The sequence below is a fragment of the Momordica charantia genome, assembly GCF_013281855.1.
Source record: "Momordica charantia cultivar OHB3-1 chromosome 4 unlocalized genomic scaffold, Mcharantia_2.0 BLBB01000004.1, whole genome shotgun sequence".
Classification (NCBI taxonomy): Eukaryota; Viridiplantae; Streptophyta; class Magnoliopsida; order Cucurbitales; family Cucurbitaceae; genus Momordica; species Momordica charantia.
In genome coordinates, this window is record NW_028275162.1 from 10,435,295 (window position 1) to 10,457,722 (window position 22,428).

A 22,428-nucleotide genomic window follows, 5' to 3' on the forward strand; every position below is an offset into this window, starting at 1 on the left:
TCAAATAAACTATTTTGAAGCATGTTAGGTCTTAGACACGTTATAATTACTAAGACACCCTTTCATATTTCTCACTAATAAAAAATGAATGAACTAATATAAGTTTGGTTTAAATTAACAATAATTAATAATATATCTTACTTTATTTTATTACTATTTTATTAGGTAGTAGTACTTTTTCATTATCGGAATGTATTTCATATTAACCAACGTTGGAGGCATGAAATAGCATCTTCACATGGAGGACAAGGAGTAGGTAAACCACTAATCGATTCGAGACACTCGAACCCAGCATGCAAGTGACTGATCACAGGTCGAACTCAAATGTTTGTTCCACCCCAAGAAACGACCCGATACACTTAGTCAAATTTTGGACAGAGGTATCAAAACTCTGCACGACTAGCATGAAGACATTCGATAAGCATAACTTTAACCCGACACAATTAATTGTCGGTCGAATACTCTGTCGGATATCCAAACCTACAAATAGGGGGTCACACTCCCCAGTCAGGTAACTCATTCTATCTCGATCTTAATACTAAGGTCCAATTCCAAAACTGACTTGCGCATCGGAGTGTTTGTTTCCTTATGCAAGTCTCTTCTTATCAATTGATCTCTCAACCTACTCTGGTTCATCTAGCTTGCATTGTGGGTTCATCGCGACATAGTCGGCCGAGATGGGGGATCGAACTCACAAGCCTCTTGGTTGGAGATATATGTCAATTACCACTGAACTATGCTCGGTTTGGCGATTAATATTTAGGGAATTTGTAATGGGTAGCAATAAGTTTTCTATATTTAACAAAATAGCATATCTTTTTTACATTTTCAGATATAGTTTTTTTTTTTTAAAATCCTTATTTTAAAATTTTCAGTATTTCCAAATTACCCTTTTCAGTTATCGCGTGTAAACTTTCCCAATTTCTTTTCGTTATTATATATCAAACATATATCACATATATATCAGGAGTATATCTGACAACATTAGTATATCAAAAATCAATCAGTTCTATATCAGTTGTATAATAGTAAATCACTATTTTACCTGCTTTAACCCTTTGTCTTGTATTTTTTTGATCAATTAGAAATCAGTCGGTATTGGCATGCATGGAAAATGAGAAAAAAAATTGATACTTACTGAAAATGAGAAAGAATACTTGAAAGGAACGTGAATGTGAATGTCAATAATGATTTTCGAATTTACTGTGAATGAGAAATTGAAGGGAAGAAGATGAATCAACAATCAATTAGAAATTAGAGGTAAATAGAAACTTAGGGTTTTTCTGTATATCAATAATATATCAGTGATATATCAAGTATACATCATACATATATCAGTAGTACAATTAAGTTTTATTTAAAGTTTTAAAGATCAAATCGAAATCAGCAACAATGTCATTCTTAAAAGGTTTAAACATTATTCTTGGGTATCAACATCAACATCAAATCAGCAGCAAAGTCCTTTAACAAAAAACTTAAAGGTTTAAACATCAAAACGAACCAGTAGCATAAACCAAAAGTAGACTAACAATGTCATTCTTAAAATTCTATAAAAGAAGAAGCATAAGTTCCAGAAGCATAAGTTCCAACAATCTAGAAAAGCATAAGTTTCATTCTTGTATAATCTTTAGGTAAAAGCTTGGGACATCAATCTTCGTTCTTGGTGATTGTCGTGTCTTCGGAGATAATATCTTTGAAGCTTTCCGTTTTTCCATAGCAACACTTTTGGCGTTGGTTTATGTTGTCTTTTGGGACGAACGACATCAACATTTTCGACGATGTTTTTTGCTTTCATTCTTCGTGTTTGAACCATTGCTTTTATCTAAAAAAAAAATTATTTCATAAATTAGTAGTATATCAAAAAACATATTAGAGGTAATATGTTCAAAATAATTAGTAGATATCATAGTTATATCAAAAGTAAATCAATTTCATATCATATGTATATCAAACATATATCACATATATATCAAGTATACATGTCAATCATAGTTATATCAGAAGTAAATCAATAGTATATCAGAAGTCAATCAATTCTATATCACCTATAGTAGTAGATATCATAGTTATATCAGAAGTAAATCAATTTCATAAACTCATCGCTCTTTATCTTACTGAAAATCTTCAAACTGAGCCAAAGAATTACAAGGTGGCTCTAACAAAACCGCATTGGAAAAATGCTATGAAGAAATGAAGGCTCTTGTACAAAACTAAACATGGAGCCTTGTACTAAGACCTCATGAATTCAATATAGTTGGCTCAAAGTGGATTTTCAAAACAAAATACAAGGAAGATGGGACCATCGATCACTACAAAGCTCGCCTGGTGGCCCAAGGATACTCTCAATTAGAAGGTTTGGACTATGAAGAATCTTACAATCCAGTAGTTAAAGCCTACTACAATCAAGTTAATTTTATCCCTTGCTACAAGTGCAAATTGGCCAATACGTCAACTAGACGTTAAAAATGCTTTTCTTCTTGGACACCTAAAGGAACAAGTATACATGGAACAACCTTCAGGTTTTGCTAATCATCGCTATCCTACATATGTGTACAAACTTCAAAAGCCCATTTATGGTTTAAAACAAGCACCAAGAGCTTGGTTTGATAGACTTTCTAATTTTCTGTTCCATGATTTATATGTAGTAGATCTTATCCTTCTCTGTTTATCCTTAAAACTGACTCATTATTGATGCTCATGCTAATATATGTAGATGACAACAACGATGGAGGGGGTAGGTGCAGGCAGCAACGGAAGGGGAGGGTATCGTTTCTTTTTCGTTAGGCTGAAAGGAGGAAGAAAGGTTTTAAGGCAAAATAATTCTCCCGATGCAAGTACAAAATAACGTTGGGAAAAGCATTAACGCGCAATATTTTGTTTAAAACGTATGGATTTTTCTTGACGCAAATGCAAAATGTTGACATCTCTCTCGACGTTACATAAAAAACATCGAGAAGCCTTATCTCCCAATGTTTACCCAAAACGGGATATCTTATTTTTTATGGCGTTTTAAGAATAACGTGAGGAAAAGTGGCAACGTATTAAGAAAACGTTGGAAAAAGTCTTACTCCCAACGTTTTCTAGACGAGAAAGCAAAACGTCGAGATTTATAACTTTTTCCGACGAAATACTTGTATGGGAAAAAGTTACATCAGCATTGACCAAAAGAATATTCTTCGAGTGATCTACCTGTACCATTATCCGATAACACCTTCCTAGATATGTGAAAACCCAATATTATAGCAAAATACATTAATATAGAGTCAATCTAACACCTTCCTAGACATGGCAAAACCCAATATTACAGTAAAATACATTAATACAGAGTCAATCTTTTAATATTCAATTTTCATTAACTAAAACAAAATTGCAAAGAGGAATAAAAATTATGGAATAATCACAATCAAGAAATACAATTAATTGCTAACAATGGAAATCAACACATTAAATCTAATATGGCAAGACAAAACTCAAGGCCAATGAGTTAATGCACTTCATAAATCCTACAGTTCGAAATAGTTAAGGTTTGAATTTTGCATGCAGTTTCCTTTCTCTTCTGAAGAAGAAAATTGAAACCCCATTAATGTTAGGGAGTTGCATTCAATTCAAATTGTTGTTTTAAAGAAGACAAGTTCTGATTGAAATTAAAACCGAACAATCTCAAGCATATATAAACTCTTCTCCTCCAATTTGATTTCACCATCCCTTCCTTTACTTTCTAATAATAATCTTGATTTTGAGGGGTACTTTGGATCCTTTAATTTTCTCTGTTATCTCACCTACCAATTCTCAGACTCCTAAACCACCATTATAAAGGTAATTTTCAATCTTCTTTTACTAAATTAAGCTCTCAACTCGTTTATGTCAAATATCATCAAAATTTAGATGAAAAACTTTCGATTTATTTATCTACTGTACTAGTCTCATTTGTGTGTTCGTTTCATATTGTTGGCAGGACCTAATGGAGTGTCAATTCCTTTTGATTATTTTCCTTCTTGCTTTAGTTCCAGCTATTTTGGCTCGTAATGTTACGATCGGTAGGATTGTGATTGATGGAACCACAACAATAGCAGAAACCGATGAAAATTTCATCTGCTTGACTATGGATATTTGGCCTCACGATGAGTGTAGTAGTTGGACGAAACTTTGTGCTTGGGATGGCCATGCATCTATGCTCAATGTGGTGAGAATCTAGAGGCTCGTTTAGTAACATTCCATTTCTTGTTTCTCGTTTCCAACTTTCTTAAGAAATTTAAGCACTTTACAACTAATTTGTTTATTGTTTCTGAACATTCTCACAATTGTATAAAAATTTTAGAAACAAACAAAACAAGTTTCTCCTTTTTTTGTTCTCATTTTCAATTTGTTGCAATACATAAATAAAAAAATTGTTTTATCATATTTGAATTATTGGAGGTTGGAATCATGCAATACATTTTTCTCCATTAAAAATAAAGAAACGGAAACAAGAAACATGAACGTTACCAAATGAGTCCTAAGATATTCATCAATATAGGAAGAAAAAAAAAATTTCAAATTGTAGTATATGTTATTAATCATCTCTTCTTCCTTTGTTCTAGGATTTATATCTTCCCATCCTTACCAATGCAGTGAAAGGTTTGGCTCTTTTGAACATAATATTATTAACAATTTCTATGAGATTTAACTAATAAAAGTTGATATTATAGTAAAAATCTAATTTAATTTGTTCTATATCATTAGCTTTCAAGTCTCTAAGAATTAGAGTAGGAGGTACTTTGCAAGACAGATTGATTTATAATGTTGGAGTCTTCAAGGGACATTGCCACCCATTTCAAGCAAACAAAGATTTATTATTTGACTTCTCCGAAGGATGTTTGTACATGGAAAGGTGGGATGATTTGAATGATTTTTTCAACAAGACAGGGTATGTTATTATATATATTATCTTTCTTAATTCTATCCCTCTATATGTTTTCTTGCCTTCTTTGATTTCTTATACTCAATAATTTTCTTAAAAAAAGGGCAATTGTGACTTTTGGTTTGAACGCCCTCCTTGGGAAGTACAAGACGAAAGGAATTCAGTGGGAAGGAGATTGGAACTATAGTAATGCTGAGGCACTTATTCAATACACAGTCGAGAAGAATTATCAAATAAATTCATGGGAGTTTGGTAATTAAATATTACTACCAGTTGATTTTCTTAGTGGAGTTAAATGACTTAATTTACTTCTTGCTCATTGAGACATGTGACACTATGCAGGTAATGAATTGGCTGGATCTCATAGTATTGGTGCAAGTATTACTGTTGCACAATATGCAAAAGACCTAATCAAACTCCGAGAAATTATCGATCGTTTGTACAATAACTCCCAGCAAAAACCTTTGATTGTGGCACCTGGAGCATTCTTTGATGGCACATGGTATGAGGATCTTGTAAAAGAAACCGGGACGGAAGTTGTCAATGTTCTCACTCATCATATATATAACATGGGTGCAGGTTCGGTTATTCTACCCATCCCATTACGCATTTTATATATATAAGCTATAGTTTCAATATTGAGAAACTCTCTTTGATTTGTAGGCAATGACCCCAAACTGATCTATAGATTCGTTGATCCTAAATACCTTAGCCAAATATCAAACGTATTTAAACAACTCGAGAACACAATTAAAAAACATGGCCCTTGGTCTGCTGCTTGGGTTGGAGAAGCTGGTGGAGCCTATCATGGTGGCAGTCCTCATATTTCTGATGCATTCATCAACAGTTTTTGGTAATTAAATTTGTGTAGCTCTTTTCTTTCTTTTTCTTTTTTTTTTGTATTTTCTTGCTCATGAGTTTCTTTTCTCCCTTTAAAATATGGACGCAGAGGAGAAAAAATAATTTTTATTTGAATAATTGTTAAACCACACTTAATCCACGATAAATCTAATCATTTACTAGTTTAACAAATATTAACGTAATAATAGGTACCTAGATCAACTTGGGATGGCCTCTTTGTACAATACCAAAGTATATTGTCGACAGACTTTGATTGGTGGACTCTACGGTGTCCTTAGAGCCTCAACTTTAGTTCCTACACCAGATTACTATGGGTAAGACAGATTAAATTTATAGAATTAGACATCTCTTATTTTTTCCAGTTTCTAAAAGAATTCTCATTTTAATTTCTTATTTTGTTTTCATCAGTGCACTCCTCTTTCACCGACTTATGGGTCCGGGTGTTCTGAAGATTCACAATAATGTTTCATTGTATCTTCGCAGCTATGCTCATTGCTCGAGAGGAAGGGTAAGAAGCCCCTTTTAGAATTAGATAAATTAAAAGTTTAATTTGTTCTAACGTTAAAAACACTATATTTCATTTAGAAATAAAAATTAATGTCTAATTGATTTGTATTTATCATCTTGTCTTGTAGTCTGGTGTAACCTTACTTTTCATCAATCTGAGCAACGAAACCGACTTTGAAATCAAGATTAAAAATCACATCAACATTAGTTTGCATAAAAGCAATCCCAAGAGTATTAATTCGCATTCAAAGCACAATCCAAATGAAGGAGTCTCAAAAGATGGAAGCAAAACATCAATTCATCGAGAGGAATACCACTTGACCCCAAAAGATGGCCTGCTTAGAAGCTCTAAAGTGCTTTTAAATGGGAGTCCATTGGAGATCACAAAAGATGGAGAATTGCCAAATCTTAAACCTATTTACCGTCAGAGTAACTCCTCTATATTTATTGCTACTTGGTCCATTGCTTTTATTGTGGTCCCTGACTTTATAGCCCCAGCCTGCAAGTTGTGATTTGGATGCACTATTGTTTTGTTTCAGTTTCTACTCTTTTTTATTTTGCTTTTAGATCTTGTTAACAACTAATAATGTGTAGCATGCAAGTAAGAATTTTGTATCACGTAAAATAAATATGAAAGACAACGTACTGTGGTGAAATACAATCTTATATTTCCTTCTTTTTTTTTTTAGGAAATTGTAATTTCCTTTCTTTCTCAATACTATCATTATACATATTATATTTATTATAAGATTACAACCTTATCGATTCAAATATTAAGTTGGAAAAAAAATTTGGCCTTGAAATCCACAACCAAAACTAGTTTTGAAATTAAAGAAATTTGAATCAAATTTTCATATATCCTTCTGTTTTCGAGTGATCGTTTTGGACATGTCAAAATTAAGATATGGTTTTTAATTCGGTCTCAAAACATTTTAAAAATATATATATTTTTAATCACTCAATTTTTTAATTAAAATATTCTGTAGAAAATTAATGCGATTTGTTTTGTTGCTACTTTTTGATATTCTAGATACAAGAATTATTCCGTCTAAAATTTTCTTATATCAAGGGACACATAGACAACTTTAAAAAATAATAATAATAATAATAATAATAGTAATGAAGTGAACTTTTAAATAAGAAAATCGGTTAAAATTAAGTAAAATTTATCTAATCAAACGAACAACCAAAACTGTTGGGTCAATGCTTTAAATTTCTTAACAAAATTTCCTTTAGTCCTTGAAAAGGTCACTCATCATTCTTTTCTTCTTCCTTCTTCATTTGGACTAAAAATTAACATCTATACTTCTTCTATCTATCAAAGAGAAAACGGTACTATTATTTTATTGATACTCATTAGTCCCTTACCTCAAAAAAAAAAAACTTTCCCTCTTTAAATACACAGTAAAAGAGAGGTAAAAGAGAGTTAACATAAGCTATCTAAAAAACTGAATTAGTTAGAAATTAAACTATTTACACAACCTATATGTACAATATTGGAAAATTAAACTAAAAATTAGTTAACAATATCTAATACGCCCCCCTCAAGATGGACGATGAATACCGAGCAAACTCATATTGGACATAAGAAAATGCAGCACATAACGTGAAAGAGGCTTAGTAAAAACATCAGCCAATTGCATAGCAGATCGAACAGGGAGCAATCGAAGAAAATCATCCTGAACTCAATCCTGAACAAAGTGACAGTCAAGCTCAATGTGTTTTGTACGCTCATGAAACATTGGATTCGAGGCCAAGTGAATAGCGGTCTGATTATCACAAAACAACAAGGCAGGACGCACAAAAGACACTTGTAAATCAGAAAGCAAATTAGAGATTCAAACCAATTCACAAGTGACAGTAGCCAAAGCCCGATATTCGGCCTCAACAGAGGATCGAGAAATAGTTGTCGGCTTCTTAGATTTCCAAGACACAAGAGAATCACCTAAAAAAACACAAAAACCTATGGTGGAACGTCGAGCATCTGGACATGAGCCTCAATCTGCATCAGCAAAAGCACGAAGCTGATATGAACAAGAAACAAAAAGAAAAACACCCTGTCCTAGAGATGTCTTGAGGTAACGAAGCAAATAAGTAGCAGCAGTGAGATGTAACTTACATGACTGAGAAATAAATTGACTAAGCCGATGAACAACAAATGTAATATCCGACCGAGATATGGTGAGATACAACAAACGTCCCACAAGACGTCTATAAGCCGAGGGATCTAAAAGAGGTTTACTGTCATTAGCACGAAGTCGTACTAAGGGATCCATATGAACAGAAGTAGGGCGACAACGAAGAAGGCCTGCATCCTCCAAAGGAGTTAAAGTGTAGTGCCTCTGTGACAAACAAATGCCTTTGGAAGTTCTAGCAATCTCGAGACCAAGAAAGAACTTTAAAGTACCAAGTTCTTTAAGCCGAAAACAAGCATTCAATAAGTTCTGCAATTGCTGAAGAAGAAACAAACTAGTCCCGGTAAGAATGATGTCGTCAAAATACACAAGTAGTGCAACAAAGGAGTCATCAGTGCCTCTAAAAAAAGATAATAATCTGATTTAGATTGCCGAAAACCCAAAGTTATCAAGGCGGTAGAAAATTTAGAGAACCATTGGCGAGAAGCCTGTTTAAGACCATATATGGACTTATTGAGACGATATACAAGCCGTGTACCATGAGAAGAAGATACAACAGAAGGTTTATAACCGAGAGAAAGATCCATATAGACTTCTTCCGCAAGATCCCCATGAAGGAAGACATTATTAACATCCAATTGGATAATAGGTTAAGCTGTAGAAACGGCTAAGGTAAGAAGCACTTTAACAGTTACCATTTTAGCCACCGGAGAAAATGTCTCAATAAAATCAAGACCTTGTTATTTTATGTAGCCTTTTGCTACCAAGCGCGCATTGTACCTCCCAATAGAGCCATCAGAATTGAGTTTCACTTTATATATCCAACGACACCCAACAGTTACGATTAGGTGGCAAAGGGACAACGGTCCAAGTGTTATTGTCCATCATAGCTTGAAGTTCAGCTTCCATAGCATCACGCCAATGGGAATAAGCAATAGCTTGATGGTAAAATTGAGGCTCATAAGAAGCAGACACATTCATAACAAATAAAGAACGTGAAAGAGAAAGCCTAGTATAACAAAGATAGTGCTCCAGGGGGTGTTTAGTAAAGGCTGAGGAAGGTGGAGAATGTTTTAAAAGGCTACAATGGTAATCATGTAAATAGGAAGGCCTGGGGATGGAACGGCTGGAACAACGAAGGTTCTAAGAAGTATCAGTAACAATAGAGCCAGCAGGATGTATCAACATGCAAAAGATTAGTATTAGGTATATTAATAGTGTTGGTTTATTATTTGTAAATATTAGCGGTAAATTAATTGTCAATATTAATTGTTATTTTATCTTTATTTCCATCTATGTTTGAGTCTATCTTCTATATAAAAAGGCAATGTATTTCTTATTATTAATACATATTGGAATACAAATAATTTGATTCCATCAAAACTAAGTTGGTATCAGAGCCAAAAATAAACCCAAATATCCTAAGGATGTTTAGAAACCCTAGCCTTTGAGCAACTGCCATCGCCCCCCTTCATCGTCGGAACCTTAGCCGCTGTCGTCAAACGACGCACCTTACTTTCAGATGATTCCTTTGGCCGGGGGTTGTTCGCTTGTTGGGTTTATTTCGTCGTGCATTCTGTATCACTAATAGTAGATTTGGAGCTCGGAGGACATTGAGACTCGTTACACCTCCGCCCGTCGCCGTCCGTGCCTATTCCGCTGCCGTCTGACGTCGTTCGAGCATTGCCCCTTTGTTCCATCGTCGTTCGCTGTTAGTTGTGGGTAGTTGTGCCACTGAAAGGGAACGTCAGAGCCACCGCTGCAGGTCACCAGCATTCGTGAGGAGGAAGTCTAGAGTCGAACGTTGTTCAGCTGTCGGAAATTTTTCTAGTGTCGCTGTGATTCGCGCCACGCCTCGATTCTGTCTGCATGAAGTCTATTTCATGGATTGTGGCTGTCTTACAAATCCTAGACCGGTTTGGCGGTTTGCTTGATTCGGCTCAACTCAGTTCAGCTCGGTTCGGTTTGCATTTAGGATCTGTTTGGTCCGGTTCGGATCGATTCACTCAGATCGACCTGGTTCATCCGATTTGGTCTGGTTTGGTTCAACGGTTATGTCTGCTTCTGCCATTCTTTTGGCATTCTTTTGGCTTTCTGGTTCAGTATTTCTACTCTAATATCAATTTTGTGGTCTAATTGTTATAATTAACCTGTTTTTTGCCACCATGGTTAAAGAAATCGTTAAAGTAACTCAAAGTCTAGCGGAATATGAGAGCGACCGGGAGCAAGTTCACACTAATAGTGTTGACTCAAATCTATCCATGAAAGAGCATCTATTATAACGGCTAGAGACCAATTCGTCATTTGGTAATCTTTGTATTTCCTTGGCACAAACAGGTAATTACCCTAGAACACTTTCTTGTTTTGACTCATCTCCGTGGATCATTGATTCCGGAGCTTCTGACCACATGACTAGTTCTTCTAAAATATTTGAATCATACTCTCCTACATATTGTAATGAAAAAATTAAGGTTGCCGATGGCAGTTTCTCTTCTATTGCAAGAAAGGGAACCATTAAATTAACCGAAAATATCACTCTTCAATTGGTTCTTCATGTTCCTAAATTAGCCTGCAATCTTCTAACAGTTAGTAAACTCTCTAAAGATTCTAACTGTCTTGTTACTTTTTATGCATCTCACTATGTTTTTCAGGATCGGTCCTCGGGGAAGACGTTCAGATGTACTAGGATGCTGGATGGCCTCTATTACTTTGATGAGCCTTCTGGTAGTAATAAAATAACTTAGTGCTTTAGTAGTAACATTTTTCTCTCTGTTAAAGAAAAAAATATGCTATGGCATTTTAGGCTAGGACATCCTAGTTTCATCTATCTCAAATATCTATTCCCAGATTGGTTTAAAGGAGTTAATTGTTCTCAATTTCATTGTGAAAACTGCATCTTTGCAAAACATCATCGATCCACATATTTGCCAAAACCTTACAAGTCCTCCAAACCGTTTTACTTAATTCATAGCGATGTTTGGGGTCCTAAAGTTTTAACTCATAGTAGTAGACGGTGGTTTGTAACTTTTATTGATGATCATACTCGCTTGTCTTGGGTTTATTTATTGACAAACAAATCTGATGTGAAAGATATTTTCAAATGTTTTTACAATATGATTGTAACCCAATTTCAAACCAAAATTAATATCTTGCATTCTGACAATGGAACTGAATATTTCAATGAACATTTGAGTGAGTTTTTGAAAAATAAAGGTATTGTTCATCACTCCACTTGTCGAGATACTCCTCAACAAAATGGTATTGCTGAACGAAAAATAGGCATTTATTGGAGGTTGTTCGAGCCATAATGTTTTCTATGAATGTCCCTAAGTACTTATGGGGGGAAGCTGTTCTTACAGATACACCTACCTAATAAATCGAATGCCTACTAAAGTTTTGAAGTTTAAAACTCCTCTTGATCGATGCTTGGAAAGAACATTTTCCAACAACTCGTTTGAACTCTGATTTACCTCTCAAAGTTTTTTGGTGTACCACTTATGTGCATATTCCTAGTCCTTTTCGGTCAAAATTAGATCATAGAGCTATTAAATGCATTTTCTTGGGCTATGATTCTATGAAAAAATGGTATAAATATTTTGATCCTCGAACAAAAAAAACTACATGTAAGAATGGATGTATCATTTTTGAAAAATCAAATATTTTTTACCCAAAATTATCTTCAAGGGGAGAAACTAAATTTAGAGGATGATATTTTTGGGATATACATGTTCCTCTTCCTAATATTTTAAGTCCCAACTTTACGAGTCCTTCAATGTCAAGAGTAGAAAATTCTGATTCAGGGGGAGAATTACTACGAAATGATCAAATTGGTCCAAATCCTGAGTTTAAGTTTTATATTAGAAGAAGATTCAATCAAACGAATGAGGATCAGATAGCTGACTCATCACAGACTGATACGCGACAACCCAAGCGTATTAAGTTACTCGAGCCACAAGCCACTTGAATCCAATCATATAGACGGTTCAACCTGAAAGGCCAAGGTTAGAGGGATTACCTTTGCAGTTTTACCTTGAGCAGACAGATGACTCACTATGCTCGAGGCCGGAAACACTTCACGAGTTTGATGACCAATCAAACAAGCATGCTCCGAGGGGTTCAAATACGAAGGCCTAAGTTCAACCACACAGTCGAAATTTGAGAAGGGGTTTGCACAAGGCAAGGGGTGAGAATACTCTCAATTCTATTCAACTTCAATAATCCAAGGGTATGGTACAATGGAGAGGAACACGCCTATATATAGGCCAAGGCCTTTGGCCTTTTAAGGAAAATAACAAAATTAAAAATAAAATTAAAATTGATAAATTTCTAAAATGTCTAAAACTTGCCTAAAGATGAAATTTAAATTTGATTAATAAAACAATAAATCAAAAGTAAATCCTAAATCAAATCTCCCAAGAATAAACCAAAATCATAACGAAATATATTCCTTATTTGGGAGGAGTGGGCGGCAAGGGATGTTGGGCTAGGCGTGCCCGGGCGGCCGGGCTGCAGGTGGGCAGGCGCGTATGGCATTAGGGCAGGGGCGCTGGCGAACGGTAAGCACTGGGGGCAAGCGCTGGCACGAAGGCGCGCGCATAGGCGCTGGGTAGGACATGCTAGCGGGCGATAGGGGCACTGGGGCAGGCATTGGCACGAGCGCGGCATGGGCGCTGGCACTTGGTGGTGGCATGGTGCGGGCGATGTGGGCATTGAGCGGTAGAGTGTTGGGCAGGCGGCAGGGCGAGCGACATGGGCGACAGGGGTGCTGGCGGGCGTGCGGGGCGCGCAAATATGGGCACAGGTGGCGGCAGAGCGCGCGAGCACTTGAGCGTGTAGGGGGCGTTTGGTGCGCTGGCACAGGCATGGGCGGGCGGCAACGCGCGCATGGTATGGGTGCTGTGAGGTTAGCGGCACATTGGCGTGCACGGTAGGGGTGCGCGTGTAAGGACGTGCGACTGGTGGTGCTTGCGTGCGAGTGGCCTCTCGATAGGCTTGTCCTTGAAATGGGGCCACTTACTTGACCTCTCTTCTTCTCCACGCTTCCTTTTGACCCTAGTGGGTTCTTCATTGACCTTCAAAATAGTCAAAATTTGTTGATGTGTCCAATGAAGTCTCCTTTATTTGGGGGGTCTTTCCTCAAATTCTTCTTCCTTTTTGGTGTAGGTGTCATTTTGAAGTGTTGGGTCAAATATGATCACATCACAGACCCAATCTAAAGCTCCAAGGGATAATTCTGAAACTCCAGGTAATCAATCTTCCATTCTTGTCACTCCAAATATTGAAAATGTCACACCTTTTTTTTTTCTAATCTTGATGTTCCTATAGCCTTAAGAAAAGGAACTCGAACTTGCACCAAATATCTCATTGCAAACTATATCTCTTATGAAAAACTATCAAGTAGTCATAAAGCCTTTACGTCTAGGCTAACTAACTTGTTTATTCCAAGAAACATACAAGAAGCCCTAAATGATCCAAATTGGAAACTAGCTGTTATAGAGGAGATGAATGCTCTAAGACATAATTGTACATGGGAGATCGTAGATTTGCCAAGAGATAAGAAAACTGTGGGGTGTAAATGGATTTTTACAATCAAGTGTAATGCTAATGGTAGTGTTGAAAGGTATAAAGCTAGACTAGTTGCTAAGGGATTTACTCAAACCTATAGGATTGATTATCAAGAAACTTTTGCTCCTGTTGCTAAAATCAACTCCATTAGGATACTTTTATCTCTAGCTACAAATTTATATTGGCCTCTTCACCAACTCGATATAAAAAATGTCTTTCTGAATGGAGATCTTGAAGAAGAAGTATTTATGAGTTTACCACCAAGTTTTAAAGCTAATCTTGGAAAGGACAAAGTATGTCGGTTAAAGAAATCTCTGTATGGACTCAAACAATCTCCAAAAGCATGGTTTGAACGATTTGGTAAAGTAGTCATGAGCTATGGATTCCTTCAAAGTTAAGCTGATCATACCATCTTTTACAAACGTTCTGAAAACAATAAAACCGCAATTTCGATTGTCTATGTAGATGACATTGTGCTTACAGGTGATGATGAAGTAGAACTGGCTACTTCAAAGAAAAGACTCGCAAGTGAATTTCAAATCAAAGACCTAGGAACATTAAAGTACTTCCTAGGAATGGAGTTTGCAAGATCTAAGAAAGCTATCTTTGTTAACCAAAGAAAATATATTCTTGATGTAGTTTGAGAAACAGGTTTGCTTGGATGCAATGTAGCTGAGACTCCTATTGAACCTAATTTTAAAATTGGAAGCTGCAAGAGAAGAAGAAGCAAAGGATAAGGTATGATATCAAAGTCTTGTGGGAAGACTCATCTACTTGTCTCACACACATCCAAATATTACCTTTGCAGTAGGCATGGTAAGCCAATCTATGCACTCACCAAGATCAGTTCACTTTGAAGCTGCCTATAGAATTTTAAGATATCTAAAAGGAACTCCAGGAAAAGGTATATTGTTCAAAAAACACAACCATTTGCAGGTTGAAGTTTATACCGATGCTGATTGCGCAGAAGTATGATAGATATAAGATCTACTCTGGTTATTGTTCATTTGTTGGAGGTAACTTAGTAACTTGGCGAAGTAAGAAACAAAATGTAGTGGCTAGAAGTAGTGCTGAAGCAGAATTTAGGGCCTTAGCCCATGGTATTTGTGAAGGGATATGGATAAAAAGGTTACTTGAAGAATTGAGAGTATTTCAGAAAGCAGCCATAAAATTTTATTGCGACAACAAGGTCGTCATCTTCATAGCCCACAATCCAGTTTAACATGATAGGACTAAGCATATTGAAATTGACAAACATTTCATAAAAGAAAAAAGTTGATACCAGCGTGATATGTATCCCTTACCTCCCAACAATGGAGCAAAATGCCGAAGTGTTGACAAAAGAACTACCGAAAGTACAATTTGACAGGATGATTGACAAGCTGGCAATTGAAGATATCTTTCAACCAGCTTGAGTAGGAGTGTTGGTTTATTATTTGTAAATATTAGCTGTAAATTAGTTGTCAATATTAATTGTTATTTTATCTTTATTTCCATTTATGTTTGAGCCTATCTTCTATATAAGAAGGCTACGTATTTCTTATTATAATACATATTGGAATACAAATAATTTGATTCCATCAAAAACTAAGTAGTAGTATCATCAGGTCTAGGGAAAGAAAACTCAGGAGCTGTAGGTGATGTTGTGGGTGATAAGGCAGTGGCTACAAAACATGGAGAAACACCATCAGTAGGTAGCAATGAATCCCCTTGAAAATAAAAACCACGGGGCAACACCAAGTCTAGAAATGGATCGGTAAATGGAGCACTAGTTGTCTTGGTAACAAAAGGAAAGATCTTTTCATGAAAGATAACATCACGGGAGATAAAGAATTGTTTAACCTCAATATCATATAATTTATAACCCTTGACACTAGGCAGGTAGCCAACAAATACAGCAAGACGAGCTCGTGGATTAAACTTAGTCCTATGAGAACTCAAAGTAGAAGCAAAACATAAAGACCCAAAAACTCTGAGGTTAGCATAATTAGGTTCCCATTTATAGAGGCAATAATAAGGACACTTCCATTGTAGAACAGGAGAAGGAGCTCTATTCACAAGATAAACAGCAGTAAGAATGCATTCTCCCAGAAGTAAATAGGAACCCGAGATTCAAAGTATAAAGCATGAGCAACATGAAGTATGTGTTGGTGTTTCTGTTCAACAACTCAGTTTTGTTGAGGATCTTCCACACAAGAGAATTGATGAATAACTCCTTTGTCAAGAAAAAGATTATACCTCCAAAAATAATAGAAAAAAGGGAACCCAGTGCCCTCTCGTCTTGGGCTAGTATAGAAATTGAAAGAGACAGGAAATTCGACCATTGTTATTCTTTACTTTCTTAAGGGGCAGAGGAGTCCCACAACGACTTGGTGAAGGAAATCTATGAGAGAAGGTTCTCGAACCGGGTTCGAGAGGTCCTTGCGGAAGCCCTGCCCACCCTTCATTTGAATTTCTCTGACATTCTACGTTCCCGAAACGGATTCACAGAGTTTGAAGCAATGGTGGGTTGTTTACGGCACAAGAACTTGGTTCAACTTCAAGGGAATGACTCGGCCCACATACATCATTTGATGAAAGCACTCCGGGATAAAGCTGCAAGAAGAACAACGAGAGGAAGCTCTCACTTGGAATCGGGCTCAAATTCAGGGCCCTCCTCCCTTTCTCGTTTCCTGAATGAGATTCAACTAGAGGGACTCCTAGCAACAAACTTGTATAAAGGGCCATCATCTCTATCCGGGTACGATCATAGCTTTATTCATTCGTTGAACCTTGAGGGTAACCATTAGCAATCTTTGAACAACAATTCTGGAGCATTATCTAATCGAAAGGCTTTAATTAAGGCACCAAACTGATTTGCAACATATATAAAGAAACGTGGGACAATAGTCTGAACATCATATTTATTTCTAAGCATAAAAACCCACGTATATCAACTAAAATCATCCACAATAGTCAAGAAAAATCGATAACCAGAATGTGTAGAATGATGAAAAGGTCCCCACACATCAGCATGTAAAAGGTCAAAAGGATGTTGAGCTATATTATTATTAGAATGAAAAGTCAGACGCTTTTGTTTAGTTAACGGATAGATCTTGCAAAAATCAGAATAAGCAACAATGCTAAGCAGCAAAACACCTTTCAAAGCATGTAATCTAGTATGAGATGCATGGCTAAAATGACTATGCTAAACATCAACGGAAACAACAGTAGATGCATTAACTACAAAGTTGGGAGAAATAGAAGAACAAACATATGTGGCAGTAGCAGCAGAAATAGAAATGCCATCAAACAAATAGAGGCCACGATGCAAGCTACCCCTGCCAATTATCCTCGAAGTGGACTTGTCCTGAAGAATACAAGAGCCATTAGAAAATTCCACCAAAATATGAGGCATATCCCTTAACAACATGCTGATAGAGATGATATTAAACTGAATTTATGGAATATACAGAACTCCTTGGAGACAAAAATTATCCAAAAAACAAACTGTGCCAGAGAATCCCACCACAAATAGAGACTTTTTTTGTAAGCTCACAAAAACAGGTGAAATCTTGTTAAGAGACTAAAAAAAAAGGTGTCGTGAATAACAAATATGAACAGAAGCACCAGTCAAGAATCCAATTTACAGTACCTGCAATGAGGGAAACAGAGGTACTACTATCAGCAGCTGCAGTGGTAGAAGTCATCTAAGCCTGTAACAACTGAAGAAGTTGCTGGCATTGATGAAGAACATTAAGACCCGAGGATGGCAGGGTAGAAGTCTCAGAAACATTTGGCAAATTTAGTGAGGAGGAAATATAATTAATATTTTTAGGCTGGGTATTAGACGAAGATGAATGTTGACCATGATACTTATAGCCGGGCGGATACCCGTGGAGCCTGTAACACCGATCGATAGTATGGCCAACAATTCCACAGTGAGTGCACACAGGACGATTATTAGAAGTAGTCTGTGGCTTAGATGAATGAGACTTTTGAGATTTTGTAGTTGAAGCACCCTATTGAACAGCTAGGACAAACGACGCAGTAGGAACGACATTAGAAGAGGAACCAATCGATCGTTGTTGCTCTTCTTGTCGAACCAAAGAAAACGCTTTGTCAATGGACGGAGGAATATCCATTAACAAAATTTGAGCTCGCGTATTCGCATAAGAATCATTTATGCCCATCAAAAAATTCATCAGATACTCTAATTGAAGAAATTCAGAAGCGGATTTTGCACCACCGTAAGAACAATGATAGGAACAAGGAACAAACAGGACGAAATTGTTGCAATTCATCCCAAGCGGTTTTTCAGTTTAGTAAAATACAAACTAACTGACTTTTGTTCTTGAGTAAGTATGGCAAGATCACTCTTGGTCTGGAAGATCCAAGGACCATTGCTTTTCTGAAAACGTTCCTTCAAGTCTAACCATATGTCTCAGGCAAATTCAGAAAAAAGGATATTGGCAAAGATATCTTTAGACACCGAATTGAGAATCCAGGTGATCATGACATGGTTATTCCGAATCCAAGCGGGAAGGAGATCACCAGTAGATCGTGTGATAGAACCATCAACAAATCCAAGCTTATTCTTCACAAACAATGCAATAAGCATAGATCAACTCTATGAATGGTAATTTTCTTCGGTTAAAAGCTGAGTAACAAAAACAAGTCATGTATTGTCGATGTGATGAAGATAATAGGGATTGTTGCCGGACGGAGTAGATGAAGAGGAAAGACCAGTAGATTCAATCAAAGGAACATCAGTAACAGGTGTTGATGGAGCAGGAGGGATAGTGGCCATGACCGATAATGGCAATAATGGAAGGTGGAACACGCGGCAAAAGAAAATTAATGGTACGAGACCCCAAAATCAACTGATACCATATCAGAAGTAAAATAGAGAGAAAACGGTACTGATTATTTTATTCATACTCATTAGTCACTTACATCAGAAAAATTTTCTCTTCTTAAATACACAGGAAATAAGAGTTAACAAAAGCTAACTAAAAAACTGAATTAGTTAGAAATTAAACTATTTACACGAAGTATATGTACAATACACAAATTAAACTGAATTAGTTAACAATATCTAATACTATCACTCCTCGAATTTCTCACGGAACTATATATATAAGATGCTGATATTAGCATGCCTGTATTATGGATTATTAATTACATGCGGTTAAATATATATTTTAATATTTTTAATTATACTCTAAAAATTGAGTAATATTTATTTTAATATTTTTAATTATACTCTAAAAATTGAGTAATATTTATTTTAATATTTTTAATTATACTCTAAAAATTGAGTAATATTTAAGTTCGATAATATACTTATGATATTTAGTTAATTAAGTAGAAATTTCGAGAAGAAATTAAGTCACCTAAGAGGAAAAAAAAATCTCTACTCCCCTCAAAATTTCTAAGAATTTTATAGAATTCTTTATTTTTCTTCTTTGAAAAAACTTAATTCCTCCTCTAAATTGTATTATTGATACACTAAGCATCAATCAGGTAAGTTTATCATTTTGACAATTTTAACATTCACAAAGAAAATGGTAAAAACATCGGGGATTAAATTAGAAAATATCAAAATATTAGTGACTAAAATATATATTCAGATGTAATCTAGATGGTAATCGAGAAAAAATTTTGATTCAAACTCAAATTTAAGGAACTTACTAACTTACCAAAGGCAAAAATAAAAATAAAATAGAGTGAATTGAAAACATGGTTAAATTAAATTAAATTTGATGAAAACAAATTATATAAAATAAAAAATAAAAGGAAACGAGAAAAGATAAAGCAATAATTAAAGAATAAATAAAAACGAAAAAGAGGTGAATAAATTGAAAGCGCGGGGAAGTTGCAAAGCATCGCCAACTAACTACATTCTTTCTTGATTCTTGAAACTCTGATCAATGGCGTCGGTCCTCCATCGCCATGTCGCTCTCCTTCTGCTTTCGCTCTTCCTTACCCAAAACGCCGTCGTCTCCTCCATCCCAACCCAGGAGCTCGCCGCGATGCTCTCCATTGTCAGAGGCCGCGGCTACAACCTCTTCTCCAACGCCATCTCCACTTCCGACCTCCAAATCGATCTTCTCAACGCCTCCCCCAACGCCTCCTTCACCTTCTTCGCCCCTACCGATTCCTCTCTCTTCGCTCTCGCGATGACTCAATCCGCCGCCGCCTACACCGCCACTCTCCGCTACCACGGCGTCCCTCGCCGCCTCTCCCTCTCCGATCTCGGCCGCCTGCCATCTCAGATCGCCCTCCCCACTCTCCTTCGCGCACAGTACTACGTGTTCGTCACGCGCCGCCTCCGCGCAATTTCCGTCAACGGCGTCGATCTTGTGCTCCCTGGATTGTACTACGGCCGTCACATCGCCGTCCATGGCCTGGCAGGAATTCTCAATCTGCAAACTCAGATCGGCATGGCGTACGGTTCTCCTCCTTCTCTCCCGCCGATTGGCCCTACCGCTCCGCCTCCCCGCGGTTTCCCGCCGCAAATTGATCCCGCTTCCAGAGAGAACAGAGCTTTCACACTTCCGCCCGCTGACCGAACAATTGACATTTCCTCGCCGATTAGTCCAGGTACTTCCGCGAACGCAACCGTCGATATTCCATTCAATCGTCTATTTCTTGGTCCAGCACCGCAGCGATTGGATTTACCGATCGAATCGCCGGATAACTCCTCAAAACAGAAATCCGTTCTGCCGCCTGAGATTTCCTCTGTATCGCCATCATCGAGTCCTGCTTTACCGCCGGCGGTTTCGAATCACTTAACTCCGTCAACGTATCCGCGACAGAATGTGGACGCGGAGACTCCGACGCCGTTGATCAGGAGCACGGCGGCCGGCGATACGGCGTCGATGATGGAATGGGAAGACGGTTTGAGCGGGAGAACAGTGGAGGAATACGAGCCGTTGGATTGGATGACGTTTGGATTCACAGATGGACAATCAAATGATGTTGATATCGAAGATAGTCATCCTCGTCCGAATGTAATTCAGCGTCTTTGAATCTTGTCTGGACGTGAAATCTTTCTGTAAATCGCAGAGAATTCCTATTGCAGACAGTATTGATTCTTCTTTCTTCCATTAATGGCTTCAATGGCAGACTTGAGTTTGATTTGATCTACATAAACGGGTATTGATTTTCTTATTACAGCGTCTTTGAATTTTATGGTATCGTGAGGATTTTGTTTTCATTCTGCGTTTTGAAAAGAAGAATGGAATCCAATCTAGCATAGCATATACAATTGTGTTTAGAATCTGATGATTAAAAATCATTTGAATATTAACATAATAATAATTAACAACTTTATACAACCATTTTGGTATTAAATTTAAGAAATGGATGTAATAGATTCTTGTTGATGTCAAATAGTAATTTGATTAAATATTTTAATGTTATATTTTCAAAAAAAAAAAAGAAAAAAGAAATGGTTATTGAAATAGAAAGTCACTTTGAAGTGAGATAAAATGACTGGGATTGTAAGTTGAAATGGATGTGAAAAAGACTATGTCTATAATTTTCTCAAGGTTTAAATCTACTTTGGTCTTTTAAGTATGCGGTTTTCTTTCCATAAATATTGCATAAAAAATAATTTTAATATTTTTGTCATTAATTTATTAATAAATTATTGGAAAAGCACTCTTTTGGTTTATAAGTTTTCAGGTACATATGTTAGTTGGTTCTTACATTTTAAAAATAGGTTTAAATGCAGATCTTTTTAAGATGGCAGATGTGGCAAATTTGAGTTGGAAATAAATGATGTTATATGGATATTAAAAACAATATGCAATAAACCCTTTTGCGAGCAAAATCGATTGAACAGTTTAAAGATTCTAACCATTTTGAATGAGAATCATTTTTGGCACATTGTGAATTGACTCAATATAGCTTAACAAAGTTATGAAAATAGATTATTTTAGGCCCCATAATAACCATTTTGATTTATGATTTTTCTCCTTATATGTTGATAACTATTTTTTGTTTTTAGATTTTAAAAAGTAGAAAACAAATTGACAATCATTTTTACTTTTCTACTTCTAAAATTTATAATATTAAAATATATATCTAGAAAGAGCAAATTCTATGGAATATGGATGACGATGTTATGGGGTGGGAGTGAGAATGTCTTGTCCCATTCTCTTGCTCATAGAAATTTATAGTCCTCCATCTCCGCCTCATTCTTCTGTCCGAAAATCGAGATCCAAGTTAAAAGAATCTTTATTTGGGGTGGGGATATTTGCGAGAAAAATTACCAGTTATATAATTAATTTGAATTCTTTTTAGAATTTAAAAAATAAAAAAGTGCAGTAATATATTAATTATTTTTAGAATTGTTATTTACCAGTATAAAATTAGTTTTAAAAATATTTAATCTTTTATTCACAATTTAGTAAATATGTCAATAAAATATATATATTAATTATTTAAAAATAGAATTGGAGACGGGGTAAG

The 22,428-nt window shown here is 36.1% G+C and overlaps 1 protein-coding gene and 1 pseudogene across 1 annotated transcript; both read left to right on the plus strand.

Moving 5' to 3' along the window:
* Positions 1-3,961: 3,961 nt before the first annotated feature.
* Positions 3,962-6,780, plus strand: LOC111024442 (heparanase-like protein 1; annotated as a pseudogene).
* Positions 6,781-19,824: 13,044 nt separating this feature from the next.
* Positions 19,825-21,169, plus strand: LOC148211773 (Fasciclin-like arabinogalactan family protein). Its single transcript, XM_088123235.1, has one exon. It carries the CDS (start codon positions 19,881-19,883, stop codon positions 20,979-20,981), a length of 1,101 nt encoding a protein of 366 aa, XP_087979361.1. The 5' UTR covers positions 19,825-19,880; the 3' UTR covers positions 20,982-21,169.
* Positions 21,170-22,428: the final 1,259 nt, after the last annotated feature.